Raw genomic sequence first — 12,298 nt, forward strand, 5'->3', positions numbered from 1 at the left:
TTAAAAAAATCAAGCAAAATCAGTTTGTGTAATTAGATGAAGTTAATACTTGGTTTTAATAGTAATTACAAGTGGAATGAAATACCAAATTGATCCATTAGTAAACATGCTGAAGTTCTCAACTGCTCCTGAGAGATTCAGACATTTTTCTGCATTGAGCTAAATTTTTTATGTTACCCAATTTAATTGAAAGCAGCATGTGGCCAATGTCAGAGATGCCTTGTTGTGTCCCACCAAAGCACAGGAAGCAGTACAGCTCTTGAGCACTCATTTTAGTGTGTGAAACTGAGGTCTCCACAGCAGATATGTGGGTTATTTTCCCATGCATTAATAGAAAATATAATGATCAGTGCAGAACATCTGAACTTGGATCAACTCATTATTGTCATGATGTCCCAGTACCTTTAATGATTCCATCTGGTTTGTTACAGCCATTTACTGTCAAGGTCAGCTTTTACATTGAGGGGAATAGAGAAACTTCAAGGCAAGGGGGTTCCTGTTTGTGGTTAAAAAAGAAGAAAGTGAAGAGAAAATACTAAATTGTGACTTGTGCCACTTCCAAGCCAAAATATTTTTGTTTAAATTTGCGTTTTTTGGAAGAGGAGAAGTAAATTAAGACTAAATCAGTGATAAATGGTGACTTAAAAAATGTGGAGGTCTAAATTAATGAAATCAACTTTTCCACAAGATGGGTTTTTTTTAGTACTAATCAGTATGGTTGTCATGATCAGAGGGGGAAGGGCCTTGAAGTTCAAGTATTTTCATTCTTAATTCTCTGCTATGATTCAGCCTCAGCTGAAGCTGCACAAAAAGGGAAAGCCACTGCAGTTCTCAGGACTGCCAAGTGTTAGAACTCGCAGCAGGCTGATGTAGCACATCAGTGAGTAATGCCCTAGTGCTGTGAATGTGACATGAGTAAGAAGCCTTTTATAAGCAGCTCCTTACTCTAGTGCCATCTCTTATCTTGGGTGAATTGCAAACACTTTTTATAGATAGTAGATCTTAATTAATATTTCTTCAGTGTGCAGTGATCTAAATCTGTTCACTGGCATCCTCAGGCTTCATATATCCAGTTTCAGCATGTGTGTGGAGGCAGTTGGGTTTGATAACACGTGAGTTACATGGAATCACCAGTCAGCATTATCAGTCTGCCTTTCAGTGTTAGATTTGTTATTGTTGGAAAGGGGCAGATGTGAAAAGACTGACTGCTCAAAATTATGTGAAATTTTGTATAGCTCCCCGAGCTTTGATTTCCCATTGTCTTGATGCAGTTTGAGTTTTGATGAGTCTTATATTATAAAATTCTTCTCAATTTCCCATGGTAATTTTTTAGTTACACTGCAGTAAAAGTTTGATTATCTTCTATCATAAATATATAGATAGCATAGGGTCCACTGGTGCTCTGCTAGTGACTTCTGTTTGATGGGAATGGGAATATTCTTCAGTAGGCATTTATGTATTTAATTTCTTGATACTACCTATTATTTAGGTATGTCTCAGATTAAAACAACAACAAAAAACCTTATATAATTGCTAATATAATTTACATTTGGAAATGCAAATCTCTAGGGTCACTGGGTGGAGGATTATGATTTGAATAACACTCAACTCGGTATTTCTCAGGGTCTGTATTCCAGAAATTAAGCTCTCCTAGCTCTGAATGTGGTTACAAAGAAATGTGAGGATTTGTTGTAAGTGTAATGGTGTACTGGAAAATGGTTGTTGAATCCACTAGAATTAAGTTTTCCCATTACCTTCACTTAACATTAAACTGATCTTTGTACTAAAGGTCTTTTTTTAGTTCCCTCATTCTAAATAAGTATCTTGCTTATTAGTTGTCATGATTTGAGCCCAGCTGGCAGCTGTGCACCACACAGCCACTCACCCACCCCACCCCAGCAGAACGGAGAGGAGAATCAAAACTAAACCTTCCAGGTTGACAAAAGAATAGTTTATAAATTGAAATTTATTAATTGAAATGAAGTAAAATATAATAATAATAGTAAATAATAATGAAAGAGGAAAAAAACTCAAGTGATGCACAGTGCAGTTGTTTACCACCCACTGACTGATGTCAGACCCTCTCCCTGAACTCCTATCAGCCCTGCTTCCAGGTAATTCCCCATGTTACATACTGGGCATGCTGTTCTGTGGTGTGCATTATCCCTTTGGCCAGTTCAGGTCACCTGTCATGTCTGTGCTCCCTCCCAGCTTTTTGTGCACCTCCTCACTGGCACAGCATGAGACACAAAGAAGGTCCTTAACTTAGGATAAACATGACTTAGCAACAATCAAAACATCAGTGTGTTATCAACATTGTTCTCATACTGAATCCAAAACACTGCACTGTACCAGCTGCTGAGAAGGAATTAACTCTAGAACAGCCAAAACCAGAAAAAATTGGCTGCCTTCCTGTGAACTCAGGCAGCTTCTGTTGTTCATAGCAGCAGAGTGAGAACATGCACATGATGGAGTTTATTTGGTTTGTAAAGAGCCATTGCAGTCCTGGGGAGAAGTTTTCATGATAATTTCTTATCTTTTCATCAGTAACCTCAGAAGCTGTCACCAGTTACCTGAAGAAGCCTGTGGAAACCTGGTGGCTTCAAAATTGCTGTTCTCCTGTATTCATTCATCTCTGAGTAAATCACCCATTCTGTACCTCCTCCTACTTAACACAGCACTTGCTGCAGTCCTGTGTGAACTTTATGCCCTCTGGAAGGTTACAGAAAGCTGCCTCTGTGAAGAATGTTCCAGGATCTATGGTTCAATTTCCAATCAGAAAATAGATTCCTATGTTTAGAAATTGTCTTTTTCCAGTTAGTTCTTTCTCAAACAAAAGCTATTCAGAAATCACTGTCTGTTTTTGTTTTGTGAGGCCTTGGCCAATGATGCTGCTTTTCTGTGCAGGAGGAAATAAGACTGACAAGAATGTTTTGAGCAGTATTGGAGCTTTTGGTTCTACATGTAAATGCTCTGTGCAAGTGTGTTGTGTTTGGTAGCCAGTTAGTAGAGTTATAAGTGAAATGATACACATTTTACTCATTATAAATTCATGTAATTGAATATTTTTAAATGCTTGTATTCATAGTGGCAGATAGGCAGTCTGGTTAGGATCACAAGGGCACAGGATTAAAGACTGAAAGGATCTCTGCAGCCAGTGAATTATATATTGATCCGGGATTGGAACTTTGACAATAAAATGTTCATTTTCTGTATAAACAAGTTCACGGCTCTCTAGTGGCTTGGAATTAGAGAAATTCCATTCTTTTTCACTTTTCCAGATGTTCTTGGGGTCCATGGTCTGTGTGTTCTCTCACTTCTTTCTTGTTTCATATGTTTGTCTTCCATCCTGGTGTTTCCTGTTCTTGCCCCAGCATCCCCTTCATATTTTCTGTCAATTGGTCTTTCTGTTAAATTATCCACTTGGTGAAAAGATATGTAAATCTCACAAAATTTAAGTTGTTCATTAATCACAAAGTTCTCCCATCTCCTCATTAGTTTGGAAGCTCTGTAGGACCTAGTGATTTTACCCAGTCAGAAAGTCACAGTTCAGCATTCACAGTGTACTTAAGCAAACATAGCAGGCCTCCAGTGTTGGAGAAAAGAGGGATTGATGAGGAATCTTAAATATGTTTGGTTTAGATGAATTCAGTACATTTATTAAAACTTTAAACAAAGTACTAAAATTTTGGCTAAGGTATGGCCTTGACTTTCTTCCTCAGATCACACTTCAGTTTTCACAAAGCTGTTCTCATTTTTCCCTAATAACCATTTTATTTTCTTTTTTTCTGAAACCTTTTTTCCTCTAAGGCAACAGGAAATCAGGTGTTTCCAAGGCTGCCTGTTGGGCTCATGTAACTGTCACCTGGCAGAGCTGTGTAAAGCACCAGGAAGTAATTGAGACTGGATGGGAATGTGGCCCCCTCTAGTCTTGTACCCGTAACAGACCTTGGCTGTGCTTTGCGTAAATAATGCTTTGCCAGAGGGATACAGAGAGAGATGATGTGAATTTTGGCTTCATCTCAGCTGAATGAGGGGCTCTAGCATGACAGATTTTGGACCACTTCCAAACAGTGTCTAAAATTAAAAGCCTTTCCCTCATAATTCAAATTGGTTTAGGAAAAAAAAAGAAGAAAAAGAAAAAAAATCCACAACCAAACAAAAAAAACTTAAACACCTACATAATAAATAAATAAACCAAACACATCATCACCTTGGAGAGTAATTAGTTAATATCAATACAGAAATAACTGTGGGACTTCTCTTTGTTTATTACCAGCCTCATAGAGTAGATTATTCAGCAAAATCTAATGTGAAAAAATCCATTAGGATGGTTGACACAGGAGCTTGGTATAGCAAGTTGCCTTCGAAGAGTGCCAAACACTCACATGAAAGGAACCCCTTGGATGCATAAACAGCAGATTATTGTGAGAAATTCCCATCAAAATACATTGACAAATTTCAGAGGCACAGCATATTGTGGTAGGTAGGTAAAGTCCCCTTCAGATTTCCCCTAAATGACATCACAGTTTGATGGTTTTTTTCTTTGAATTTTGATATTTTCCAGGTTTTGGTATGCTAGATTAACATTTGCTTGGGGAAAAAAAGTAAAATAATATGTAACATTAAGGATAGCTTGTTACATCCATAAGCACAGTTTGCTATTAGATTAATGGCCCTGAATTAGAAATCTTTATGAAATATAATAAACTGCCAAGGAGTTTCTTAGTTTATAACTATTGACTGAAATTTTTTCCCTCCTTCTAACGTCTTGGCCCTCTAGGTTTTCCACAGTGTATGTAAGTAGGCTTGAGGGCTTTTGCCAGAGGGTGATAATATTGTATTACTAGGCAGTTACGTATTTTTATTTTAAGGACCTGTTCACAAAACAGGTCTGTTCACAAAAGCTCAGCATTGCAAAAATATCTTAAAATAGCACCAGGATTGGAAACAATGCAACTAAAATGTGAACAAACAGTTCTGGAAAGCACATGCTTACGGGGAGTTCTTTGTAGGCCAGGAAAAGCATCTGTATTTGAAAACAGTGGCTGCTGACTTGATTTGCTTTTTTATTCCAGGGATATCTGACAGGGTTGTTACTATTAAAGATCTCAAAGTATTTAAACTGAAATCTTTCCTGTGTTGTTTCAACCGTGTTTTGTTGCAAAATACATGGAAGTCTTTCGTTTTTCCCTAGATTATTTTTAAATTTCTTTTTACCATCCACTTCACTATCTAGTTGTAGATGTAAATTCAGCTTTCTTTCTGTCATTGAGTAGGAGCCAACAGAGTGTCTTAAGCAAAGAAATAAAACAAGGAGATAGTACTAAGTTGCAGCTGGATGTTTTTGTTTTCCCTGGAGGGGGTATTTTAAAAGTTCCCCAGACATTTCTTTGTGCTTTAGAAAAGCCTCAGCTCAGTTTGTGTGCTCTTCACTCTACCTACAGCTTGTGTAGATGCTACAAAACTTGCTATTGTACTCTAAGATGTGGTAGTGAAAGGGCTGTTAATTTTAGAATCATTGCCAGTCAGCTTTAAATGGGTTCCCAGCCATTTGAGTTGGGAAATACGAGTGACAGTTGTGTGCCGGAGGTCCTTCACCTCTGCTGGTCTGATAGCTCACAAGGGATTGGAGTAGAGGGGGCATTTTTGGCCTTCCCTGACTATGTTTTGACACTTGAATGTGCTTTTGGACTTCAGTCCTCACTAAGCCTCTTCTGTGGCTCCTTGTACATCCAGTAACTTCACCTCTTCATGTTGTACATGGGTTTATGAATGAGCCCTTTCAGTCAAGGTCTTCTTTCTCTAGTGGCATGGTTTCTTTCTGCAAAGTCTTCTCATAAAGCATAGGAGTTGATGCAAAACCTTAATGTACAAAAGCACAAAGAATTTTCTCCTTGATGAAAGTGCTTGTCCATTTTGAACCAGATTTGTATGGACAAATAACGCCCTATTCTGGTGCCCAGAAGGGAAGCTAAAGTGAAAAGTGATTCTTTACCAGCTTGTTTTTATCTTCTGCCTTTCTATGTTAGCTACTAGTATTTGCCTAAGAGAAGCCTTAGGTTTTTCTGAGAAAAGTGGAGAGAAGAGGACAATTTATCTCAGAATTTCTCGGGGCTCCCAGCATGTTTAAATTATCTTGGCAGCAGGATGCCTCCTCTGGCATTATTCCACTGAAAATCTGCTGTCTGGTAATCTGTTGTAATTCAGTCTGCCTGAAATTGCAGGGAAGGTCATTGAAAGAAGTGTTAAATGTGTGCCACCTGCTCCCACAGTTAGGTGCTGTGAGTATTCACTGTGAAGAAAAAATTCATGGAAAGAACAGGAATTGGTGGGCAAGCCTTCCCAGCTCTTTTTTAAATAATGCATGTGTTCCTCATTTGAATCAGTGTGTCAGTTAAAGGAACCCATGAGCTTTGGCTCATATCCAGACCTAAGAAAAAAATCCATAATGCACAGGAGCAAAATGCTGCATTTTGCTGGAGGGCCTCTCTCTCTCCTTATCCCTCTTTTTTTTTTTTTTTAATGGTCTTTCTCTGAAGAGAGGGTATACTCTGATTCTTTGATCAGTGTTGAACATGTTCTCAGGCTTTTGAAACTTTTCAGCACAACAAAGATGGGCTGGAGTCCCAGCCCTTGGAGAATGAAAGGAAGTTCAAAGTACTTCCCTCCTCTGAGTGCTTATGAAAGAGAATGTGGCTTCTCCAGAGAAGATCCTGCACCTGACTGTTAGCAACACTGCATCCATAAGGATTAGCCTGCCAGAGTGGGCCAGCATGAAAGCTGTGCTCCAAAAAGAAATTAAGATAGAAATTTTCCAGAAAATTGCATAGTGTAGTTGTAAGTGGTGACGGAGATATCTCCAAGCAAAACTCATGCCTGTTGTGCTAAGGGGCAACAAGAGCTTTTGTCCTTTAGGAAGGGAATATCTTGGATATGCAGATTTAATGACTGTTAGGACTAAGCCCTTTAAGACTGAAATTTTACTTTGGCAAACTGGTTCTTTGGCAACAGAAATATTGAACAACTAAATGTATCCACCTTAGCCTGTCTTGATGCATTTGGAATGTTCTTAACTGGATGGCTTCAAAGGGGGCTGCTGGGAAAGAATCTGAATTTAAAATGGAAGTTTGAACAGGAGGAAGAATAGTGGAGCAGGCATTTGGGTCCAGCTCCATATTTTTGGATATAGTTAGGGTTCTTATTGGAAAGAGGAAGTAAGAGAAGTGACTTTGTAGGTGTGTCACTATGAGTTTGGTGCACAGGCAGAACACTGTGCTCCGTTCCACGCGGTGTAGAACAATCACGCGTTATCTCACACAATGCCGGGCTTTGCAAACACAGCCTGGAGAGCCAAGCCAGCCTGCTGAAAGCAGCACCTGCATTCCAGTGCAGGTCATATGATGGAAGTCATAACCCAGGTAAAATGTTAATCACTAAACTTGGCACAGTTGAAGCTTTTAATCTTTTATTGCAGTTTTCTAGGGAGAGGCAGGTTATGGACAACAGCCCGGAAAAGCTGAAGAAGGAGCTGGAGGAAGAGCTGCAGCTGAGCAGTGAGGACTTGCGCAGCCATGCCTGGTACCACGGACGCATTCCCCGGCAGGTAGGTGCTCTTTGCTCTGCCAGGTGTGCTCTGAGCTTCTGCAGACTGGCAGAATCTCACTGATGTGCTCTACACATCTCTGAACTCATTCAGTAGGAGCATAAAGCCTATTTGTATGAAAGCTGTGGTATTTATCACAACTTGGCATAAAATGAGGCAGAGGAAGGATTCAGGGTAGACCCTGGTGGGAAATAGATACATTTCAGGATTTTTGTGCACTGAATAAATCTGGAAATGGAATTTTAGCTTTGTGTAAGAATACTATGAGCACATATTGTTTAGAGAACACTGACATTAATTTGTTCCAGTATTCTTAATGAAAGTTAAAATGTTTATTTTCTTTCTTGCGCTTGGAACCTGGGGGAGAGGAAGAAAGAACTGCAGCAAAATCAATTCAGTCACTTACATTTTGATCCTTACAAACGCAGTTACAGACGCGGTTAGGCTGAGGTTGGGCCGGAGCTTCCGGAGCCGCTGGAGCTCCCCCTGCGGGCCTCCCTCAGCCCCGGGGCAGGGCCGGCTCGGCTGCCACCCTGGCGCTTGGCTCTTGGCGTCCTTTGCAACTCATGAGAGGAATAACTCTCAATAACAAGGGGGGAATAACAAGGGGTCTCTGACTCTTCCTAGTCAGTAGTATTTACATGCAGTGTTCACAAAGAATAAAAAAAATGAAAGCTTCTGTCACATAAGGTAACAATGAAAGGGCAGAATCCAGGATCTTGTATTAATGGCTTCTAAATTTCAGTGTGACTATATTCAGATGCTTTAAACTTAGAATCCTGGGTTACTTCTTTCCCTTCATGCCTTATTTTCTATTACCAAACTAAAAGAAATACACATGCAGAAGTGGGTCAGCTTCTGTCTGCTGGCTCCCTCCAAGAAGCCCTTTCAGATCTCTGTTGTGGGATGAGCTTTTAACTAAGAATTGGAGACATAATTCTTCTACCACACTTCATGCTTTGCTTTGTATTTGTGACTTTATGTATTCTTGCATAGTAGCCAAATTAATTCCTGTGTTTAAGAATATTTTGTTGTAATGTATTGTTTTCTGATTCTGGAAGTAATTTTTTATGTAATTCTTTTTCCTCAAAGGTGGCAGAAGGCCTAGTTCAGAGAGATGGAGATTTTCTGATTAGGGATTCTCTCTCCAGTCCTGGGAACTTTGTTCTTACCTGTCAGTGGAAAAATACCCCTCAGCATTTTAAAATCAACAAAACAGTTCTGAGACTCAATGAAGCCTACTGTCGTGTTCAGTATCAGTTTGAACTGGAAAGTTTTGACACTCTCCCTGGCTTAGTCAGATACTATGTTGGGAGCCGCACACCAATATCAAAGCAGAGTGGAGCAATTATTTTTCAGCCTATCAACAGGACTGTGCCTCTCAGGTGTCTAGAAGAAAAATATGGTGTAACTCCAGTCCAGCAAAAAGAGCCAAGCACCCCTGGAGGAAAAACAGAAAGTGCAAAAAGGCTGAGTCTTGGTACATCCAGCATGCAGTCCCCGGAGCAGAGCATACCCAGAGGAAATCTTCTGAGGTACCTTAATTTTGCTGTCCTTGTGGAAGGAAATGCAGTAAGTGCATCAGCTCCTGGTGGAGATGATGTGAGTTTTCACTCTGACTTGAGATGGAATACTGGGCATGAGGGTTGGCTGATTGTTAGCAAAGGATTGACAAATCCACAAAGTGAGAACAAATGTAGACTCTGGAAGCACAACAGCACTGCAGGGACTTGGCAAATCCTGACCATGTAAGACAAAGAATTAAAATAACATCTTGCTGCTGCTCCAGAGCAGTCTGTTTTTCCATAGTTGACTCCTGAAATAAAAACTCCAAGTGTGGGATAATGGATCCTAATTTCAGTGTCTGAATCAAATGTTCCATTAGAAAGGAAATACCTTCATAAATGCTGCAGGGTGACACATAGTATAGCCCATTTCACTGCCACTACAACAGCAGTTTATGAATAAATGAAGTACCTTTTATTATCATAAGCCGTCCAAGTGGAAAGCTAATGATCCTTGCACTGGTTATGATATATTCTGGCAGTTAGATATGTATTTTAAGTGCTGCATATATTGATATGTTTTTGTTTGCATTTTTGTTTACCCTAGAAACAAAGAAAAAAGTGGTAGCCAGCCAGCTAGTTTGGATCACGTTCTGGAGAAAAGATTCCCTTTAAAGGCTCACCAGTCAGAGAGCTATCTGCTAATAGGTATGTTTTGTAATTAGAAGTTTCATACTTAGAATTGGTGTGTGTCCAGGTGGTCTGTTACCCTTCAGCCCAAAGTGAGACTGCTGAATGTTCTGAGTACTGTAAATACATTATATTAATGGCCACTGTAAGCTGTGTTAGCACACTGTTTCTCTTCAAGCCACTGGAACAGGATTTTTATTTACTATGCACCCAGTAGTTGAGAACCTTAGAGCCCAACTCAGCAGGCTTCCACACCAAAGAAATGACAGCTGTGGTTGACATTAATACCTTTTTTAATGGTATTACCTTTCCTCACTTCTGCTTGACAAGAACTGGCTTGTTTCACTCATGTCTTTCTGACAAAACATTTTTAAGTAGAAGTGGTGTTTCATGGAAATCCTGGTAACCACTTTTTCTCAGGGTAAACTATGCAGATAAGGTAATGTTTCTCACTAGGAGACAAACACTTCCATGGCTTTTGTACTCAGTTCTGTTCTTCCATCTCACTCAATCTCTCTACCCTCCATCCCTTTTGCTTTTTGTTCCTTTTGCTGCTGTTTTGTTCTGTGGCCACTGCCATCCTAAGCAAGGGATCCAGGGTGTGATAACACTTGGGGCATTTCATTTCTCAGATTCTTCAAAGGTTTAAGCAGTTGTTTCCATACTAACACACTTGTGTATAGAAGCTTGCAATAATGCATCTCTTCCCATGTGGACAAACGAGTATTGACTTCCACGGCTGCTTTTTTTCAATGTGGTACTGTTAAAATTCTTCATGCCTATTGTAGGAAGAGTTCTCATGATAAAGAGAACATTAAGTATTTGTACAGTGAGACTGTATTTTGATAGAAAGAGTGTGCTCCTGTGTTTTAACAGTGGGATGCACAGGCATTTATAAGGCAGGCTTCTGTCCCTCTATTTGAATTGATTATTCCAGTCTGTAGCTGCAGATACTTTTATTTTGGTACTACAACAGCCTGAAGAGTTTTGCTGTGCATTTTGTCATAGGATCCTTTGAGCAGGTCCTGTTATCATATTGCTTAAGGGTGGTGACAGCCTGTGATTTGGAGTTTTTGTTTTCTATCTGTAATCAAGCAGTAACACCCACACAGTGCAATTGGCCACTTTGCTTAGATACCAGCAAATGCTCTGAGAATTGCAGATTGGGGATGTCTGACACAGGACTCAATCCCTTATCGGATGCCAAGGGTACAGGATGAGGCATAAATACACAGAAGTACATGGATCCAGCTCTTCAAACTAGCTCTGTTTCACAAAAAAGATTAGCATTTCTGAAGTTCATTCCTTCCATACCTTAGTTCAGGTTCAGGCTTGACTTTGGGAAGTTTTGCTTTCATCTCAAACATGTCATTCTCAGAAATGACTCATCTTGTATGTGATACAGCTGGAAGTTGCTGTTTTTATAGCATAGATCAGGTTACAAAGAAACCTCCTATTCCAAGCCATGGAGGCCATCCAGCTCTGACAGGATACCCTATGTATGCAGCAGGGACTGGAAGAATTGTCAGCATTACCACAGAATAATACTATGGTGCAGCTGTTCCATGTATTTGGGATTTTGGGAGGATCAGCAAGTGAATGGAATTTGCTGGCTAGGTCATTCCTCAAAATACACAATTTTGCCAGCAAATAATTGACATGATCTGTGAATATTATCCTTAGGAAATAGCATTAGGAGATGGACCCTGGCACAGGCACCAGGAATTGTATGTATTTTGGCCTTCTAAAACATTTTTTCCCCCTGCAGGTTCAAGACATCCATCTCGATTACCTGAAGCAGATGCAAACTCCTGTCCAAGCTCACCTGCATTTAGAACAGGCAGTGAACCATCTCTAAGCCCCACAGTTGTTCAGAAAGTCATCTCAGAGTCACAGCTAGGGGAAGCTCTTAGAGGATCAGACAGTCAGCTCTGTCCAAAGCCTCCCCCTAAACCCAGCAAAGCCCCCCTGATGAAGCCCCCAGATTCTCCTTCGGCTTCCCACAGCTCTGAAGGACACTACTGTGAACTAAACCCTGCCAGACATCCCACAGCAGCAAAACAACCCTTGTGTCAGAAGAACAGCTATGTGGAACATCTGGCTCAAAAGGAGAGGGCAACATTCAGGAACTCTGAAACAAGCTATTTGATCCTTGATGATGATCCTGCAATGAGCCCTGCAGATCCTTTGGAAGCTCCAGCTCAGATGGCTGAAGAAGACAGCATCTTTTCTGCACCTGTTTATGAGACAGAGTCTAGTTTTAAACCGAATGATTTTGAATCCAAACTACTTCCTCCTGAAAACAAACCATTGGAAACATCCATGTTAAGAAAAGTTAAGGAGCTCTTCACCAACAATAACCCAAAGATTATTGCACAGCATATTCTTAGAATGGACTGCAAGGTAAAAAAAAATCATGTGTTTTATTTTATACTGTGCCAGTTTAGACTTTTTAAAGAACTGATTTGAAAAGAATAATGGGTAGCTTTGCAGCTAA

At 40.0% G+C, this 12,298-nt stretch overlaps 1 protein-coding gene across 10 annotated transcripts in view; it reads left to right on the forward strand.

Annotated features, from left to right (window-relative positions):
* Positions 1-12,298, forward strand: part of BCAR3 (BCAR3 adaptor protein, NSP family member) — a 94,995-nt gene that overhangs the window by 76,375 nt on the left and 6,322 nt on the right. For all 10 annotated transcript variants that reach the window (XM_064719883.1, XM_064719882.1, XM_064719884.1 and 7 more), the window contains 4 exons: positions 7,478-7,606; positions 8,699-9,141; positions 9,719-9,819; positions 11,570-12,204. In XM_064719883.1, coding sequence (XP_064575953.1) covers positions 7,478-7,606; positions 8,699-9,141; positions 9,719-9,819; positions 11,570-12,204 — 1,308 coding nt within the window. The remainder of the gene's footprint in view (positions 1-7,477; positions 7,607-8,698; positions 9,142-9,718; positions 9,820-11,569; positions 12,205-12,298) is intronic.

The sequence above is a fragment of the Zonotrichia leucophrys genome, chromosome 8, assembly GCF_028769735.1.
Source record: "Zonotrichia leucophrys gambelii isolate GWCS_2022_RI chromosome 8, RI_Zleu_2.0, whole genome shotgun sequence".
Classification (NCBI taxonomy): Eukaryota; Metazoa; Chordata; class Aves; order Passeriformes; family Passerellidae; genus Zonotrichia; species Zonotrichia leucophrys.